We start from the raw sequence: 20,768 nt of genomic DNA, 5'->3' as shown, positions 1-20,768 counted from the left end.
GGGAATCCTATTTCCCAGGAGTGTCTTTGGAAATGGTGGTACATTGCTTTGTCTGTATGACAATGCATCCTAAGAAGAATGTACGTCCCCGGATGTGAAGATGAGGCTATACTTGTAGGAGTGAGGGGGCACAGAGGTGCTGAGAGGTTCTTGAAGATGGAGCTCCATGCTGGAGACCACCCCACTGCTGAGTGGAGCCTACTAAGAATGACATTGGGAGCAACATGAGGCGGAGTGCAGTTGACTGGAGCCAGGTGATTTGACTAAAATAGCCCCTGCAGGGGCCCGCACTGCATGTTGGAAGGAGTGTCCTGCAACTAGAAAGACAGCCCGTTTACCCTCAGAGCTGATAGCCCCCGACAGCTGAAGCTGAGATTGGGCCTCACCACGGCCTCTCTTAGCCTATTCTGGAAGCCTCCCTGCTGACCAGTGGGCAGGTGTGGACAACCCAAAGCCATAGGGGCAGCGAGAAGATGAAGGCGGGGCTCCCAGGACTCTGAGTGCTGGCCACGCCCCTATCACATAGGGTGCTAATGTGCTCCTGGGCTGCCCCAGCAAGATGCGCTGGCAACTAGAATTGTCTTGCCTCCTGCAGCACCATGAACGTCATTTTCCAAAATGTACTTGCACCCAGGGATACGGAGGCAGAGAAGGCACTGCCGTGGCAAGACGTAGTGTCGTCTCTGGAACTTTGCAAGGGGAATCTGTCATCTCCCGGGGCAGATGCAGCTGCTGGTGGGGTGGGAGTGGGTGGTGCTGATGCAACTGGATTGAAAGGAAAGCCAATGCCCTTTGGAATTACATACCGAAGCATTACCGTCTCTTTCCCACCGACCGTGCCATGGCATTGCTGAACGAGCTCTCAAAACAAGCACAGAGTACATAGGAAACTCAGGCTTGTGAGGTGGTATGATTTGTGAAAACCTTTCAACCCACGCCTGTTTTGCATAAAAGTACAATATTGGATTTAGATTTGTTTTCTTTTTTGGATCTTCTAGTTTTGCCAGCGTCAACAACAACAAGCGTGCATCTGTTTTGTTTTATTTTCCCCCTTCAATGTGGGCTGTAAAACTACGTGCTAGGTCTCAGCCAGCAGGCGGTGGTGGTGAATTTGGTGACTTTGCTTGTCAGTATTGCAGCGAAGAAGAAGGGGGAGTATTGACTAAATAGAAAGTTATTTACATTTTCGCTTGAGTCTTCAGGACTTCAGCCTGATGAGAGGGAATTAACTGGTTTTTTTTAAAAAACCACTTCTTTTTAATCTCACCCTCATGAGTGACGGGCAGAACACAGAGGAGATTAAAGGTCTGGTTTGGGAGTCACTTTGAAAGGACCACTGTAAGCTTCTCAGCAAAAGCGCTTGGTTCAACTCGAAGACGGTCTGTTTTGTTCCTTGAAGCCATCAGTGGGATCCAGCTGACCCTTTCATTGCCCCCTCCCCCGCCCCAAGGGGACCTACTTTTCCCGGGCAGGCTATCTTCTGGTCTGATAATGGTGATGGTGGTAGTAGTGGTGGTGGTCATGGTGAAATATTGGTACCCTCCCCCCCCCCAGCCATGGTGACTCTGTGTACTAAAGGATAAAGTATTGCCTGGCCCTGTCAACTTTAGAGTCTCCAACATCCTCACCCTTGTAGCAGTTACACAAGATGGTAGCTCTACTTTACCCTCACCTACCCTCCACTTTAGCAAGGACAATGTCCTTCTCCGGGAACAGATCCCTCCTGATGTCATACCCACAGCAAGCAAGTCCAACACTGTTCCGTTGTGATCCATAAAGTAGCATTGGCTACTTTGGGGAAGTAGATCACCAGTCTGCCTCAGTGTGGAAGCTTCTCTGAATGGTGTCCACCACAGGTGGCCCTCTTGGCATTTGAAATCCTGGTAGCAAAGTCTCCAACCTCACAGAAACATGCACTCCACAGGAGTACAGCATTGACGGGAGTGGAAGCCTACTGATCAAGTTCCACCACATCTTCCCATCCTTTCTCTTTCTCTTCTCTCTTTGTAACCACATCAGAGGCAGAAAAGACAGGAATCCACTGGAAAGAACAGATCCGTACCTAGTCTGAGAGTCACAAAGCTCCCATTTCTCTCTCAATAACTTCCTAAATCTGAATCCAAGGAGGTTAAGAATACCAGAGAGAGAGAGACCTATTTTAACACTCGAAAGGACTCACGGGAATCAATTACTTAGTCCAAGAGATCTTGTTTCATAGCTAGGCAGTCAGAGGTCTGGGCAAGTTGAATTACTGGAGCAGTCAGACCACCAGCAGCCCCAAGCTAGGGGCAGACTCCCTGGGTCCATCTCTCTAAGAGGTACCAAGTGCTTGGCGTTGGTGATCACACCTGCACAGTGTGCTGCAAACGCGGCCTCATTCTCTTTAGGATCATCGGACCCACTTATCAGGGCAGGAAGCGTTTCTCACATGTTTAAATACCCCTCCTACCCGAGAAATTGTTCCAAATCAAATCGTCAGCCGACCAGAGAGTCTCATCTAAAGCAAGGTGGGTGACCTCCCCCAACTATAAAGTCATGTGACCCAATTAATGCTTCTTTAATTAACACAAAGAAGAAAGAACACATATCTTAACCTGGCCCTGGCAAACGAGCTCAGATGGTATGTTCTTTGACATTACAATGTGCTTTTTTTCAGTACTTAAGTCTTTGGTCATTAATTAGTTCTCACACCCAATTTTTCCCCCCACAAATGCAGTACCCTGTTGTTGCCAAGGCTCCCTTTCCTTCTGTTTAACATTCAACCACAGCAAGGAAGGAATGGTGTCACCAGCCCCTGCCTCCTTAATCGCATGTTTCCATAACGAAGGAAGTGTCCTTGCATCTTGAACTGATGATGGTTTGCAAAGGTTCGCAGATAATTAGGAGACATATGTGTCCAAAGTTCATGCCCAGGCTTATTTTTCCACCAAACATTATCACGAGCAGGCAGGGAGTAGAATGAGAGCCTTGGGCGTGCTTGCTTCGCTGTCTTTAACGACTGCTTGCTGGGACTCCCGCAGCCACCCACGCCCCCAAGAGCAGGCCCCAAGATCCTCAAAGGCTTGAGTTTGCATCTTCACACTCGGCCAGAAACACAAAGACAGGTCTAGTCCAATATCTCGAGTATGTTGGAATGCCACCCGGGGAGTAGAGCAGTGTGAACCTGTGGGAGACCCTCCACCGCGTGAATGGGGCAAGTTGATGGAATATGAATTCAGAGATTCCGGCCTCCATTTTCAGACTCACAAATTTAGAATCATAAACGTTTTATATTGTTGGGCCTGTTGACATCCTCTTAACTAACTGGACAGAACACATTAACAAAACGAAACAGGAAAACTGGTAGGAAAAACTTACCCTTAGTAGAAACATAGGCACCTTGGGACTTTTCACATGCAACTGGTCTTGGACCAAGCTACCTTTTTTGGAATAAAGATTGGAAGACCAGCTGACTCCAATGATGGTTGCTCCAGCTAGGCCACTCCGCCGGCTGCCAGGACACCTCTGTGTATTGTTTCCCTAACTTCCCCCTCCACCGAAAAGGAAACATTTCACTTAAACGGGAACAAGCACCTGTGTTGCCACAGCAGTAGAAGAAGATCCCCTTGACTTCCAGACCCAAACCTCCCAGGCTCAGGAATTGTGAGGAATTCTATACTCTCAATGTGTGTTTGTTTGTTTGTTTAATCACTTTATCGGGGCCTCTTATAATGCTTCTTTTTTTTTTAAAACTTTTATTTATTTATTTTTTATTTTAACAATTTATTGGGGCTCATACAATTCTTTTCACAGTTCATACGTATACATACATCAATTGTACAAAGCACACCTGCACAGTCTTTGCCCCAATCATTTTTTTCTCTTTTCTTCTTTTACATTTTATTAGGGACTCATACAACTCTTACCACAATCCATACATATACATACATCAATTGTATAAAGCACATCCATACATTCCCTGCCCCAGTCATTCTCAAGGCATTTGCTCTCCACTTAAGCCCCTTGCATCAGGTCCTCTTTTTTTTTTTTCCCCCTCCCTCCTTATAATGCTTCTTACAATCCATACATACATCCATTGTGTCCAGCACATTTGTTGCCATCATCATTCCCAAAAATTTGCTTTCTACTTGAGCCCTTGGGATCAGCTCCTCATTTTTCCCCTCCCTCCCCGCTCATGAACCCTTGATAATTTATAAATTATTATTATTTTGTCATATCTTACATGTCTGATGAGGAATTCTATACTCCTCCAGGACCAAAGTTTGAGTTGGATTTCTGTCCATCAGAGCCCTGGAGGGAGTCAGTTAATTCTCAGACACTTCTCTCGGATTAGTCGTGCACTCTGATTAGTGTTGCATTAGGAGATGCAAATCATTTTCTGGATAAGGCAGGGGACTGAAAATCCACTAAACAAATAGGCATTCCGTGGAGAAGGTCACCCTACACAGCTCCACCCTCCCAGAAAGAGTCGTCTCAACCAAAAAAAACGGTGCATATGGTGCCCAAATGGGGCAAGAGCCAGTGCCTTGTCTATTTCATGAGGATGGCCAGACAAGTTTTCTATAAATATGAGTCCCTTGGAAAACATGGTGTCATCCGTGTCGGACAGACATCTGTTTAATGTTGGCTTCCAAGTCAGGGTTGCTCTTTTTAAGGTCAAGCCACCCCTTTCGCCTCCATCATTGTATACAGCTCATGGCGCGGGCTGTGGGCCTCACACTAGGACCCGAGCCCTTAGAATCTGAATTTGTGAAGGGAAGAGCCATCTCTCACACCACCGTGGAGCAAAGGACTCTTGAGAGAAAACTGAACTTGAAGTCTCTCTCACCAGAGCGTGCGTGTACAGGGTTTTTATTTTGTTTAATTGTAATCATTTTATTGGGTGTTCAGGTTTTCTTTTTCTTATCACAGCCTCTGCTTCCTCCTACACAAATGCAGAAGTACAAAATGAGCCTCAAGCTTCTTTTTTAGAGTAACCATTGTGGTTATTAGCGATCAACTCCATTCTAACTCGCACCACCAGCAGAGTGGACCTGTTCTCAAAGCCTAGACCTTTTAGAAGCAGGACACCTGACCTGTCTATATGGTGGTGATCTGACCTGACCACCGTCCATACAGGCAGGTCAGGTGATCTGCCGACCCTTCAACAAGTGGAGTATATAACAACTATCTATCAGCACCACCTAGTTGGTCTCATCTGCCTGTGACAGTTGGACATTGAAGGAGGAAGGGGAAGGAAGTGTGACTGCATCTGCATTATGGAGCTAGAGAAGAACTCTGACAGTACCATGGACCGCCAGAAGACCAGATACATCTGTCTTGACAGAAATATAGCCAGAATGCTCCTTAGAAGAAAGGATGCTGAGACTTTGTCTCATGTACTTTGGACATGTCAGGAGAGACCAGTCCCTGGAGAAGGGCCTCATGCTCGGGCAGTGGAAAATGGGAAGGTGTATTGACACAGTGGCTGCCCCAGTAGGCTCCAACATAAGGATGCTTGTGAGGATGGTCCAGGGCCAAGCAGTGGTTTGTTCTGTTGAACATCAGGTTGCTGTGCATCAGAGCCAACTAGATGACGCCTAACAACAACCACAATTGGCCCTAATAAGCATTGACCTTTCGTTTTCACGTCTTTTCCGAACATCAAATCCCCAACCGTTAGCATCCGATGATACCGTATGGATTGCAGGTGCCTAGCCGGTTCGGGCTTGAGCAATACATCAACCCCCAAACAATTCATTAGATGATAACTGACTGAAATGTACACAGGGGAGTTGGAGAGGTCTACATCACGTGCACCCTCACATGCACTGTTCCCACATATCTGTCCCTGGGATGAGGGGTGCAAGGCCTTGTGTCCAATGAATGCATTTTCTTAGCCAGTAACCGCCGTTTCCCCTTCAGAATGCTCTTCAACAGAAGTTTTTTGTATTTTTGACTGTAGCATGAGACCTTAGCTCAAATCCCTTTTTTAACCAGTCCTTTAATGCCATTAACTACCAAGTTAACTTTTTATTTTTTGGCACGTGGACTTTCCCTTGATCAGAAGAGGGACTCATTCTGGACCCCGAACCCAATCCTTTGAAACTGTGGAAGGGCATCCACCCCCCTGCTGGAAACGTGTAGATTTTCTTTAAACTGCTCTCACTGGCTGTCGGGGAGGAACTGGATCTGTGTCAACAAGGGCTTCCAGAACCCTAATAGCTTCTTGAATAGCTGCAGTAGATGGCTCATGTCAAAGTAGGCTTTCCAGCTCACACGGGTCCTGCTCCATAGGCACGTGTCCATCGTGGAGCGCTGTGGTTGCCAACGGACTTGCATTACTGATCTTAAGACGATCTGTTTCACAACCGATATCAAAAACACAGTCAAAGTCATTGCAAGTGGCAATCCGTGAAATCGACCAATTTTGACTGCGCACCAATGTTCCATGATAAGAGATTCCCTTTTCTCCCTTCTCCTAATTCCACAGCTCATGCTTTCTCCGGGTTAGAAGGTGCCGGGAATTTTTTCTGGTGCCTCCTCCCCTGTCACAGGGAATACTGCTGTGAACTGCTTGTCCTCTGTTGCTGTGGCCCCGTAGGACTGAGGGGAACTGCCCAGAGGTTTCCGAGGCTGGGGATCTGCAGAAGCAGACTGCTGCTCTCCAGTGATCAATGGCAACACATGCCATCCCAAGGAAACGGATTTCGTTTTTGATTTTGAGCATTTGAAAATGTCTTCTTACATTGGAGGTGAACTTTAACTCTGCATTGGGAGCCTGCTGGCTTGAAAACTTTATTTCCTTTCCTAATCCACTGGTGAGAAAAAAAAGTTTGGTGTCTTGGACAGAACCAACAACATCCTGGAAGAGAAGGCCCAGCAATCGGTTTCTGTAGCGAGAACCCTTTGGACCAGTTCTGCTTTGTACCACAGGGGTCACTGTGTGTGAGAATTGACTCAGGCACAGAAGACCGTGTCGGCAGCTCCTGAAGTGTTGTTTCCCATAGATTCTCCCAGCCAGCTCGCATCCTCCACCTCTACCTTGTCCGTGTTCAGGCCGCCACAGCTATTCCTTTCCCAAAGGGATGGTGTGATGTCCTGAATCTCTCCAGGCACGCTCCTTGGAGCCTCACCCTGGCCAGCAGTCATCGGGAAGGCTTCGGGTGAAATCGAAACTGGTAATCAGGACAGCTGGGTAGAGTTCTGTCCGGATCTTCACAAGCCAAATTCTCAATGGAATCCTGACTTGTGGAGCCATGGACACTGCAGGAGCCGCAAGACCATCTTGAAGTTTTAAACCTTAACCCAAATGCGCCACCAACGTCTTTGATCCCCTCCTCCCTCTAGACGTGCTAACTTTTGTTGTCCTTGTTAACGGTCCCAAAGAGTGCTTCGTAGATTTTTATTTTGTTTTGTTTTTAAATCATTTTACGGGGGGCTGGTACAATTCTTATCACTACCCATCCATCCATTGTGTCAAACACATTTGTACATTTGTTGCCCTCATCATTCTCAAAGCATTTGCCTTCTACTTGAGCCCTTAATACTTGCGGCTCATTTTCCCACTCCCCCTACCTCATGAACCCTTCATAATTCATAAATTACTATTATTTTGTCATATGTTACACTGTGCGATGTTCCCCTCCCCCTCTTCTCTGCTGTCTATCCCCCGGGGAGGAGGCTGTAGGTAAATTCTTGTAATCCGCTCCCCCTTGCTTCGTCGATTGTTAATCACATGTGTAGTCAATTCCCCTGAGCACAAAACAGAGCACGCAGGCTGCCCTCTGGAACTTCAGATTCGCCAGTTCTTCCTGCAAGTGCCAAGAACACGTTCTGTGTTTGAGGCTGGTGGGTTTCCCTATTACCTCAGTCTGCAAAGACTGTTCGTGATGATGCTCTGCTCTACCTTCCCTCGGAGTGTCAGGTGCAGGCTTTGCTAGATTTCATTTGACCCTTGTCTGTGGATGGAGATGGGCTTGGGGGAGGAACGTGACCACATTGCTGAACTCATTTGCAAGTCGGCGTGATAGAGAAAGCAATATGTCCAAGGAAAGACACCATGTGGATAGTCAGTAATGATCGCCATTCAATGGTCGCCCACCTTGTCATCGGATGATGCCCCCGCACCTGACATTGCGTTTGTTTGCTGTGATGGCCTTCCTAAAACCTGTTTTTAATCTTTTGGGGGCATAGCAAAGGGGGCTGTTCTTTGGAGAAAATCATCATGTAAATTAGAGAGTTGGAAAAGACAGAGACCCTCAACATGATGGGCGGACAAAGTGACCATAACAATGGGCTCAAACCTGGCAGGGATTGGGAGGATGCTGGAGAACCAGGCAGTGTTTTGTTCTGTTGTACACAGGCTCGCTGAGTCATAATGGACTCATGGGCCCCGAGCAATCGCATCACTGCTAACCTAAAGGTTGGCACTTGGCTCCACCCACTGATACCATAGAAGAAAAGCCCAGCCATCTGTTTCCAAAAGATGACAGTTAGCCAAACTTACATAGCAGATGCAATCCGTGCCATATGAACCTGACCTAGATTGCCATTGACTGAACTGCAATGGGATTTCATCTTGTTTCAAGCCTACAGTTTAATTATATTGTGGCTTTGCCCAGCCACAAAATCAGAACAGTAATACAACACTGTCGCTAAACTTGACCGCCTGGTGCTTCCTCTTATATGTTCACCTCATTGAATAACTATAACTGCTCCTTGTTTTCCAGGTATCCCAGGAAGCGACTACGTGAATGCGAACTACATAGACGGCTACAGGAAACAAAACGCCTATATCGCAACCCAAGGATCGCTTCCGGAAACCTTTGGGGACTTCTGGAGGATGATCTGGGAGCAGCGGAGTGCCACAGTTGTCATGATGACCAAACTCGAAGAACGGTCCAGGGTAAGAATGAGCATCTATCTCTTTCCCTCCAAAGTCATCTCACGTGTTGGTCTTTCACCCAGTGCAGAATCCAAGCTTTCCCTGAGCTGTAGCTTTCTAATAGACTTGAGTTATGAATTATTAACTTCAAAAAATCATTCCTTATAAATCTCTGGAGCTTTCCAAGAGAAGACTCTCATGATATGTGTATGGTTGCTACAGGGGAAAAATAGAAGGTAATATAGAGTACTATTCAATAGATACACCTACTGGATTAGAGAAAATGAATATTTGCTTGAACATCTCTATAAAATTCACCTTGAACAAGAACACACGAGTGTTGGGGAAAACACCACCAGCATGGTGCTCTTCCTTCCCGTACCATGTTGGCTCTGACACGTAGCAACAGAACCAAACATGCCACCTTCACTTCAAGTCTTCGCATGTTCAGGTCTGTCACGGTCGCTACCCTACCTGCCTTCCAACCTAGAGAGCTCCCCTTCTATTGTATCTGGCTGTGTTTTCTAACATGGGCTGAGTAGTCAGAGACTCATCTTCAGGCCATTCTTCCTAACCATCTTAGTCTGGAAGTGCTGGTGAAATCTGTCACCCTGGGTGACCCTGCGGGCATTTGAAATAGCAATGGCATGGCTTCCTGTATGACAGCTGTATACAAGCCACCACAGTATGGCGAGGTAAAGAGGGATGATGATACAACCCAGTCAGTGTTTCCAATGTTTCCAACGTTCTCTTTCTCAAAATCTGCCCTGTCAAATCTGAAATTCTGTGAAAGGCCCTCTTATTCAAATTTATGCAAAGAAGCATAAATTAAATCAGGGCAGCCCGGATAAAAAATGATGAGGGTTAATTCACAGCTTAGAAAACACATTAACTATAGAGAGGGCATTTTGCTGGTTTATATTTTTCCAAAATGAATAGATTTGAATAACAGGATCATTGCTTGTATAATATAAAGGAAGTTGTATGATGAGTGTGATTCATCAGAGGAGCCCAATATTATGGAACATGGTCCATGACTTAAGTGCTGTTGATTTGGAAAACAGAAACATAACGGATAAGTAAACGTGCCTTTTCCAAAGTGAATGGGCCAATAGTAGAGCCATCTGATGAAAACCAGTCTTCCACCATAAGAATTTAACCAATGGGCTTCTGCGATAATCACTGAAGATCACATGGGACTCGTGAGTGGGGCGCTTGGGGGAGAGCTTGGAGCCACAGGCAGGAGAGACCTTTCACTGTAGTCCCTGCAGGCCGAGGTAGAAAGGCATGAGAGAAGCACACTGATGCGTCTTTCTCCCAGAGAGCAGCTGCTGGATTCAGACCAGACTTCCAGTTAACTTTCAGTTCCTTTTACCCAAACCAGCTACTCCTCAATTACACAACAGATGAGCGTCTTGAAATGTTCTTCTGAGTTAAACCCAGGGCAGTCGCTCTTATCGCAGGTGTGCCGATGAGGGACTAGTGAGAGGCTGCCCATAAAAGAGAAGCCCGGACACGGGACAGTGGGAACAAGCAATTTCCGTGTCCGTGGGAAGTCCACGGTGACGATTTTCACTGGTTGAGTCAAACTCCAAGTGTTTTCAAGTCATCGGACCTGTGTAGGGAAGTTGAACTATTGTCTGAAACCAATGGAGAGCAAGATCCTTATGACCGTTTCTTACTTGGCAGATCCATCTTCATATACAAGTTGTCGAAGGACCTAGTATTGACTGGTACTCGGGGTAGCCTGTATATGGCCAGCATATTCTTTCAAAGCAGCCAGCCCTCTCCCACATGGCCCTTGAGTGTGTTGCTGCTGCTGTTGACGACCATGGAGTCAGGTCTGACTCACGGCCACCTTATGTCTAAGACACTAGTTCTCAACCTTCCTCATGCCGTAACCCTTTCATACAGTTCCTCGTATGGTGGTGACCCCCAACCATAAAATTCTTTTAATTGCTACTTCAGCACTGTAATTTTGCTACTGTTACGAATCCGATGACCCCTGTGAAAGGGCCGTTTGACCCCCAAAGGGGTCACGGCCCACAGGTTGAGAACCACTAGTCTAAGGGAACACGCTGTTTCCTGGCCCTGCACCTTCTACATGCTCACTGGTTCGCTTGAGTCTGTTAAGTCGACACTGGCTGTCTTGCCAGACCATGTCATTGAGAACTTTCATTGTTTACCCCGCCCCTCTGCCCAGCACAGTGCCCTGTGCTGTGGTTGGAAGCAGCGGACTTTCCAAATAGCAAGCCCAAGGCAACTCTTGAGGAGACCGGTTCATGAGTGACACGAGGTTCCTCGTGGGGCTGCTAACAGCAAGGCCATCAGTTTGAGACCACCAGCCGCTGCACGGGAGAAAGACAGGGCGTCCCCTGCTCCTGTAAACTCACAGGGGCAGTGCTCCCCTGTCCTCTAGGGTCACTATGAGTCACCATTGACCCACAGCAGTGAGTTTGGCTTTTAGGTTATACCAGTTAATAATTAAGAGCTATCCCTAGCATGCCACCACCAGGGTGCCATTAACACATATTAGGAAATTCTCTGTTTCTTAACAGCCCTGAGAGAGACACATGCCACTTTACATGTGAATAAACAATGACCCAGAAATTTATCCAAGGTCATCCAGCTACCAAGGTCAGAAGTGGGTCCAGAAGGCAGGCAGTAGTATATCTTAACTGTCCGGCCTCAGTGCTCGGGAGCACGTCTGGGAGGCTGACACAGCTGAATAACATTCATAGAGCATGCGTGTGAATCAGGCGTGCCCAGGCTGCCCTGCCCACAGAAACCTGCCAGAAACAAGCAGTCGTTTGAAAAAGCTGTTTTCAGAAAAACACACATTTTATCTCGACACTGCAGGCCTTCATTAAGCCAGGCACAGAAACTTGTTTTGAAATAACCAAATGAAATTCTGCCCCTTTTCTTCCTAATTGCTTCTAATAATAAAGTTAGTTCTAGCTGGCCTCGCTGCCACCACGACATCTATTGGTAATACGCCGTCCTTGGTGGAAGGCATTGTGACTTTAATACCTACCATTTATCTTTCTGTTGCAGGCCCTCTTGCCCCCTCCCTCCCTCCCTCCCTCCCTCCCTCCCTCCCTCCCTCCCAGACAGAACTTATTTGGAAGTTTCTAAATGAGCCTCCTCTTGCTCCAGTCATTAATTACTCTTTGCTCTTGCAAGTTGGCTCTCTCCTTTGTTGTGTGGCCTAAGGAGGCCAATTAAAATGCTGTCTCATGCTTTTCATTCCATGGTGGCTCAGCCTGTTCCCAAACTGGCGATGACCTGTATGAGTCTGTAGACATTTCGTGAACCTCAAGTCATCGTCAATCTTGGAACACAATCAGCAGGGGAGTCCTCACCCTGAAGCCCCAGAGCCCTTCCTCCCCCATGGTTGAGCACCTGGGAATAAATGATGTCACACAGCGGAGAGAGTGCAGATGAAGGCAGTCGTGGTTCCATGATATAACTCTGTCCAGGTGTGGGAGATTGTCACTGCATGGACAAGTAACTTGAAAGGTACTCCCCAAAAAGGCAGGGAACCACAAAGAAAGAGGAGGTCAGCTCCAAGGAGGTCTGTGGATTTAGAGAGCAGGGAGATCGTAGGCAGCAACAAGACCAGAAAGATTCGCTTCTACCTGCCTCCTAAGGGGGGCGGCGGGGTATTCTCTACGGCTGTGATGAGCCAAGGCGACAGCATGGAGGACGTGGGACTTGGAAGGCCACCCTATCAGAAGATGTCACAGAAGAATGATTGAGCAAAGAGAAGTGAGCTAGGGGGGAGCAAAGGGTGGCCACGTTTGGCCTCGCAAAGTCGTTTTCCACTTCAGAGACCCAGGTTCGATCCCAGTCAATGCGCTTAATGTACAACCACCACCATCTCTTCATGGGGACTTACGTGTTGTGTCTTGGTGAACTGGATTCCTCGGATCTTCCAGACTAAGATGGACTAAGATTAAAAACATCAGCTACTGCATCCTCAGAAGATCACCATGCTTAGATCCCACTGAGCAAATTGGCCATGGGGCTGGGCCAATGTCATGGCAGCCAGCAACAACCATGGAGAGATTTCACAAATCTCAAAGGATCACCCCTGCTCTTCCACAAGCCCCCCTCAAATGCACACCTCACTCATTCCCTCGTCAGCTGCTCTTTTACCTAAAGTCGGATGGCGATGAGGAGGCCTCCTTGAATTGAATTTCCCCATACACAAATAACATCTTGAGTAGTGGTTAGGTGGCACCAAACTAGCTTCATACTTTGGGAACGTTTGGGGTTTTGTGGGCTGACATGTGAACTAGCCTGGCTCTGTCGGAATGGCCTGTAGTGTCCCTCCCAGCAGGAGGTGGGCCAGATGGTTTAACCAAACTTCCTCTCCAAGACTGGAGGCTGGAATTACATTATTCTCTCTCAGGCTTAGAGACCTGAAATAATATCCATCACCTTGGTATATGGTAAAAAAAAAATGTGTGTGTGTACGCGCATATGCCTACACTTCTGGATATTGAAAGCACGTAAGAGGAGTAGTTATTGGTTGTAGATTGGGGTGGAGAAGAGACAGAGGAAAGGAAAAGAAATAAAGCAGGGTGCTACACTAGACTTTGGGGGGCTCCACTTCAGAGGGAAGGGAAGCTACATGGCATAGTTCCTAGGAGTAATGTTTTACAATCAAGGTGTCTGGATTCTGATCCCAGCTCTGGCATGGACTAGTTATGTGACACATAGCATGTTACACTGCTTTTTTTCTCCTCCCCGTTGAGTAACTTGGAAGGGTGGTCATGGACACTATATGTGCTAAGGGATGTAGCCAGGTGGCTCCATGCGTCTCCAAATAAGTCAGTAATTGTTGTCAGAAGAAATGTGTTTGCTTCTCTGTGCTTTGACAGTGGATCTTGAACAACCACGCACCTGGTTAAGTCTACCGAGCGGGCTCCGTGTAGCATGCCTTTGCGTTCCGGCCGGGGCAGAGGGGTATCGCTGAGCCTGTGGGAGTCTCTTGTTCTTGCTTTCCTAAAGGAGGCCCCGGTGCAGGGAGCATGTTCATCTGTCCCCACGGAGCTCGGCGTAGACATGTTTGGCTGCTGCATTGGAGCCATCCCTGGAAGCACTGCCATGTGGAGAGAGAGTGAGAAGGTGGAGACAGGTTTACGTGTAGTGATAGTTGTTACCCAAAAAGAACATATTCTTGGCCTTACCTTTCACTGAAATGGGGAATTCCCCCCAGGAGCCCCCCTCTGCTGTTCTCAAGTTTGCTCTTGGTGCAGGCCAGCCTCCTGTTGTCACTCAGGCTAGTGGTTTATCAGCAAAGGCTTCTAACCTTTGCCCTCGTACCCAGGTGATGCCAGTGGAGAAAGTGCCCAGGAGGTTCACTTTCACCCAGAATGTCAGGGCTTCAGGAACCCCAAGGAGCACAGTTTGACTCTGGCACAGTAGGGTTGCCATGAGATGGTGTCACCGTGAGTTGAAAACAACACCAGAGCAGCTGGGTAGAGGTTCTCTTTTGATGAATTAGAACTCAAGTTACTTCCCTGAGACAAAAGACTGCTGGGTCCCTAAGCACAAGCCAGAAGTTTCACTGGCCTAGATCTAGGGGAGGGACCACTCTTAACATATAAATAGCTAAAGAGTTCCGACTTCACACTTCTCTTGATCCTTTGAGACAGACCATGTTGCTCTTTGATATCCACAGGCCATCAGGTCCCCTCAAAAGGGCTTTAGAAGAATCTCAAACCCAACTGGAAGACTATTTGCATGGCCCACATTCAGCTCTTCATCCTTGAAGGGGAATGTGTAAGCGTCTGGTTTCATAGGGTTGATTCCCATGCGGTTATATAAAGAAACAAACAAAAAACCAGGCTCCGAGCTGGCGATTTGGAAGGCAGTGGATGGTGGCTGCCTGAAAACACAGAGCTCGATTCAAGGCCCTTGTCCAAGGCGCTGTGTGAGATGAGAGGCTGTTGGTGGGTTTTCTCCCAGTTTCCATCTTGATTGCCAGATCTTCTCAAGTTCTGCATAGTTCATTGATTCTGTAGTGAGGCCTTCTCGTGCCCTCACGTGGTCTCTAATTGTTTCCATGTTTCATAACATGCCAATAAGCACATGAATTGGTTGGAGCAACCACATGAGGGAGGGTAAAGCTAGGAAAAAATGTAGCTCTGCTAAGAGAGGAGAGTGCGCACAGCTGGGATTTCCACTCCAAGGGTGTCATTTGTGGGCAACTGGGACACGTGGTTGGCAGCCTCCCTTGAAGAACTGGAGTGCTACAGGCAGGGTAGGATTTTCCAAGGTGATTCCTGGCCCAGGAAGTACAGTATATGGTGGGTGAGGGTCCACTTGATATATTCCTTTCACCCGTCTGCTTTTGGCATACTGTCTTCTTTGTCTTCCGCCTTGCGATGCATAACTAGGGTATGTGCATGCCGCACGCTTGGCGAACGGTGAGCACCCCTGGCAACTGTTTGAAGCTGAAATGGCATGTGACCTTCGTGAGTCTAGGATTTATCTGGCTTTCATGGTTCGCGACCAACCTGTCTTTAGTCTTAGCAAATGGGCTGTCTTGTCTTACAAGCTATGTTGTGGGGGTTGAGAGGTTGTCTCATTCAAAGGGCTATGATAGTGTCTGGGGAAGCCCTGCGTGGGAACAATAATTAACTTCCGGGTTGTTAACTAAAACTAAAAGGTTGGGGGTTCAAGTCCACCCAGACGTACCTCCAAAGAAAACACTGGAGATTAGCTTCCAAAGAATCAGCCACTGAACACAAGCCCACTCTAACATCCATGGGCTTATCATAAATTGGAATCAACTCAGTGACCACTGCGTTGGAGTTTGTTTGGTAGTTGTCTGTCTGTATTGTTTGAATGCCAGGAAGGAAGTGTGAGATTTTAGCACCCCACAAATGGAACCTTATCTGAAATGTCATCCAATGAGGCCTTATCCTACGTTAATTAATTAGTAGTGCAAAATGAGGACTGCACTTTAAAAAGGAAATTGTAATACTTGGTTTCCAAAACTACCTAACTCCCAAATCGAGAATGAGGCAGGCCAGTGGATGGCATCCATTGCTAGTGGGATCAAAGTTCTGGTGTGTCATGATTTGAGGTGTGTCTTAGGCTAGAGAATTGGAAAATCCCCATTCTGCTAATTGATGGTGTTTGTGCTAATGAATGGGAGGTTAGATGCTATCAGAGCAGAAGGCACTGGCTAGTTCTGGTGGTAATGAACTGTGATGACATTTTAAGGGATTATATTGCAGATGCTCATGTGTAGGAAACAGTGGGTTTCTGTTTATGGTGATTGGAAATGTGGCATCACTTCAGGTTGCACAAGATTAAAATAGCAGATCACTAAATCATATACCTGAAAAAGGTGGAGATACAAATTTTTGCTTTTGCACACATTTACCACATGAGGGGCTTCAAAAAGATTCTTGAAAAAAATAGAATCATTAGGACATAGAATCAAAAGGTAATGGAGTTTCCCCAATAACTTTCTGAAGCCTCCACGGGTATCTATGTACGTGTGTGTGTGCGCGCACGCAGGTATATATTGGAGCCCTCGTCACACAGTGAGTTATGTGTTAGGCTGCTAAGCACAAGATCAGCAGTTCAAAGCCACCAACTTCTCTGCAAGAGAAAATGGGACTTTCCACTCCTGTAAAGATATACTGTCTCCAAAATACATGGGGACAGGTCTACCCTGTCTTAGAGGGTCCCTCTGAGTGGGAATCAACTTGATGGCACTGAATTTCATTTGTTTGTGGGTTTGGTTCTTAGATATAAATAGATATGTCTGTATTTTATAGTAACAAAAATAATAAAAAGTAGGAAGCAACGGGAAAGGAATTGGAGGCCATATGACCACCACCCCTGCCTCCTCCAGTCCTTCCATGCCACCCCATCTTCACAGTTGATTCTGTGACAAGGTGGATAATCTGAGCAAGAAACAGGGAGACCAAAGAGTGCCTGGTCAAGTATCATCTCACATGGCTGTAAAACACATCTTGAGATATGCTCAGATTCTGAGGCCCCTTTGAGCTGAGAGCTGACAGATTCCCCTGGAAGATTATTAATGCAACTGTTATTGTTTTCACCATTGTTATCAGTTTGGGAAGAACCAGCCTTGGCTGGTGGCAGACTAATTCTTGGCCCCTCTGGTTTTTCAGGGTTCAGCGAGTTTAATGGAGAGCAAATGCTTTCCAAATGCTGGGTCTGGGTCCTCTTCCAAATAGAACTGGAAGCGCCAAAGGCCTTGAACATTTAATTTCTCAAACTGTGGCCCAGAGCGCTGCCTATCTAGGACAACAGAAACTGCTTTTTCCTTCAGCAGCTCGAAGGAGCGCCAGCACAAACATTGCCTTTGGAGTCTGCGTGATGTATGGGATTATTATTGCGACGCGATAGATGGCTAATGTAAATGGGACACAGGCAGCAAAGAGAAGGATGTTCCTGTTGGCAGTCTGAAGGATGGGGGGCCCTTATCTAGCAAGGTCCATCCTCCTGGTAGTCTCTCATCAGCAGACACGGTGACATATAACAGAGAAATCGCATCACCAAGGAACCATTTTGGTTCCTTACCAAATGATCTCGTCCCAACTTCTCTCTCCACCCAACTGCCTCTAGTTAGAAGGACAGCCCCCCAAGTCTGGATGAGAGTATTTTGATTAAAGCTGACCAGGGGACCAGGGTCTGAGGATCAGTTGGACCAGTAGGGGATGCAGCGTTGCTCCTGGTGTCTTTATGCCAGGCCCTCCTGATTCTCCACATTCAGAACTGTAGCCCCCGTAATCTGTACTAACAGCAGTAGTACATGGCTTTGCTCCATCCTCTGTTAGCAAGACTGGTGTTCACCTAGGAGGCACCAGCCTAATTGTTTCGTTCCTTGGTGCCATCAAGTTCCAATGCCCAACTCATGACAACCAACTCATACACAAGGAAACAGAGCACTGGCGGGCCCTGCCCTGTTCCCATCATCGGGTGCAGATGAGTCCTTTATGAATCACATGGATTTCAATGAATGGTTTTCACCAGAACTTCCTTCTCTGTCTGTCCTAGTCTAGAAGATGAAGCCTGCTTAACATCACAGTAACATGCTCTCCCCTGCACAGAGAGAGCTAGTTAGCTGTATAGGAGAGGCATTGGCCCAGATTCAAACCAAGGTCTCCAACATGGAGACAGATTCCACCACTGGGCCATCACTGCACCCAGTGCAATTATACTGGTTGTGAAAACATGGAAATACATCTATACTGCCTGATTTAAAGAATTTTCTTCTAGAAACAAAGTCCTCTAATGGTATGAGCCAGTGGCCATGACAGACACTAGGAGGTTGCTGGACTGAGCCAGAAAGAGAAACTGTGTGCATGCTGATTGGGGAGGGGTTGAGACTGTAGCCCTGGCTTTAGAGGTCAGAGCCAAGTGGGAAGAGCTGGTATCCTCGAGCTACCTGGTCATGGCCAAGAGGCCACTCCCTCAGGGCTACAGCAAAGTGCCAGAAACTTGAGGAAGCATGGCTGCCAAAGTGGTTGATGTGGGCTGCAATGGGCTCAGCAACTTCAGGAAGACACATGAATCAAAAGGGTATACCACTAATCATTTCTGTTTAATAGATGCTTTGGAAAATGATAGAATGGTTCAATGAACTGGTGAGCACTTACCTGTCTTTTTTTTTTAAGAACTTGTTTTCTATTTTATGATGATGTGTGAAAAGCTGACACTACCCTGGTGGTTAAGTATGTTCACAGCCTCCTCATTTCAGGTATCCCTTTGCCCTCTGGTGATTACTCCAATAAGTAGTGGCTAGGATCCCTGGGAGCACCGTGCTTAAGCACTTGGCTGCTAACTGAACTGTCAGCGGTTCAAAGCCACCAGCCACTACGCAGGAGGAAGGTGGTGTGGCAGTCAGCTTCCTTAAAGATTTACAAATTCAGCAACCTTGTGGGGGCAGTTCTACCAGGTCTTACATGGCCACCCTGAATTGGAATGGGTTTGGTTTGAGCTTTAAAGATAAGCAAACAAAAAAGATACACAAAAAGAGGAAATAGGAAGGAACTTAAGAAAGTTCATAGAAAAAGTGAATTCAAAGAGAATGGAATTTTTCTGTGAACTTTTTAATGCCCTAACATATGCAAACGAGGCTGTTGGAATCAACTCAATGGAAATGTGTTTGCTTTTTCTTTTTCTCTTTTGGGGTATTGGAGGTTGGGATTTGGTTTGAGTGATACAGTGGGGTTTAGCCTGACGCTGCTAACCACAAAGTTCAAAGCCACCAGCTGCTCCAGGGGAGACAGATGCGGTAGGCAGTCTGCTCGTGTCAAGATGTATACCCTCAAAGACCCTACAAGGAGCCGTTCTACTCTGTGCTAACAGGTCTCTGGGGTCACATTCGACTTCAGGTTTGTGTAATATGCGTAACGTGTGCATGTGTGATATGAGGTTATCAGCTGTTGCAATGATCACACTAGGCTGCTAGCCAGAAGGTTGGAAATTTGAGACCTGGAAAGAAAGGTTGGAAGTCAACTTCTGAAAAATATTAGCTAAAAGTCTAGAAGCTTCACATTCCCTAGACATGCCTGGGAAGACATGCCAGGCCATTTACTTCTACAAAACCAGCCACTGACAACCTGATGGAGTACATCTCTACTCTGACACACTGGGGCTTGGTACATGTCACCATGAATTGGAACCATCTCAAAGGCCACTAGTAAACTGTACACTGTAGATGTAGCCCTGGACACTTAGCTGTGGTGCATTGGGTTACCAACCACCAAGTCAGCAGTTTAAAACTACCAGCAGCTTCACAGGAGACAGATGATGCTTTCTATTCCTGGAAGTAGTTGCGTCTTAGAAACCCACAGGGGCAGTTCTTCCCTGTCCTGTAGGGTTGCTCACAAAGAGTTGGAATTGACTCAGTGGCAGTAAATTGTTTGTTTCGGGAAATATATACAAGTTTGTACACTCGCTAAAGCTTTCTTCTATTTCATCTCCTCTTATGCAGATGAGTATTTATGACCGTTAACGTTTTCTTCATCTCCATTATAGCTTTGCTTTGAGTTCAGAAATGGGGCGCACTGGCTACCCATTCCTTGCAGACACATCCCAGTCATTCGACTTGGACTTCTCGGGCAATGGCTCCCAGGCCTTGTTTGGACTGCTCAGTCCTGGCAGCCGTGCATCGTTTCTGCCTCTCTTCGGGCTTCCTTGCGCTGTGCAGTTTGGTCAAAAGCAAGCTTTTCAAATGCCACGTGGCAAATCATCTTGTATCGGTGATGCCAGGGTGCCTTTGGCCGTGTCACTTTGCTATGGGCGGCAACTGGGACCTGGGCGTTCCTGCCCTGCCCTATAAATATTTGTTCAACATGATGAAGCATTTTTCGTCCCAGAAGAGCTCAGGTCATTGTAGATGCCAGCCTAGACCAGGCAGGGGTCGTTGAATCACAGTGTTGCCTGCACTTGCTGAAGTCCTACGCGGTTGCAGGCACATCCACGATCAGTCACCTGGGACAGAAAAACCGAGACAAGAAGCGTTTCCTCAGAGCTGACTGACTGCATAGACCCCTAGGAGAGTTCCTAATGACTAGATGCTCTTGGGCATGCATTGAAGGGTGTGTGATCCGTCTCTTCATTATCAGCCACAGAAGAGGTAAACTATTTTACAAATTAATTCCGTCACGAGTTTCGCCAGGCCAGGCCATTCTCTCTGTAAGTGTGGAGAAATGAAGGTTACCACTTGCATGCAGTGATTTCATGATGATTATAAGAAATACCGCCCCCAAACACATCCCGAAAGCTCAACTGTCGCATTCGATTTACGTTGTACATGGAGTTCACCAGGCAGCGTTTCTGAACCACAGCACAGAAAACACGTCTGGCTGCTCTTATTTCCTCCCTTGGGGTCACTCAAAGA

At 47.0% G+C, this 20,768-nt stretch overlaps 1 protein-coding gene across 7 annotated transcripts in view; it reads left to right on the top strand.

The window, feature by feature from the left end:
- Positions 1-20,768, top strand: part of PTPRD (protein tyrosine phosphatase receptor type D) — a 546,060-nt gene that overhangs the window by 464,952 nt on the left and 60,340 nt on the right. For all 7 annotated transcript variants that reach the window (XM_075559913.1, XM_075559911.1, XM_075559908.1 and 4 more), the window contains one exon: positions 8,712-8,887. In XM_075559913.1, coding sequence (XP_075416028.1) covers positions 8,712-8,887 — 176 coding nt within the window. The remainder of the gene's footprint in view (positions 1-8,711; positions 8,888-20,768) is intronic.

This window comes from Tenrec ecaudatus, chromosome 10 (assembly GCF_050624435.1).
Source record: "Tenrec ecaudatus isolate mTenEca1 chromosome 10, mTenEca1.hap1, whole genome shotgun sequence".
NCBI classification, from domain to species: Eukaryota; Metazoa; Chordata; class Mammalia; order Afrosoricida; family Tenrecidae; genus Tenrec; species Tenrec ecaudatus.
The sequence above is the reverse complement of the archived record's forward strand: the minus strand, read 5'-3'. Positions and strand labels throughout refer to the sequence as shown.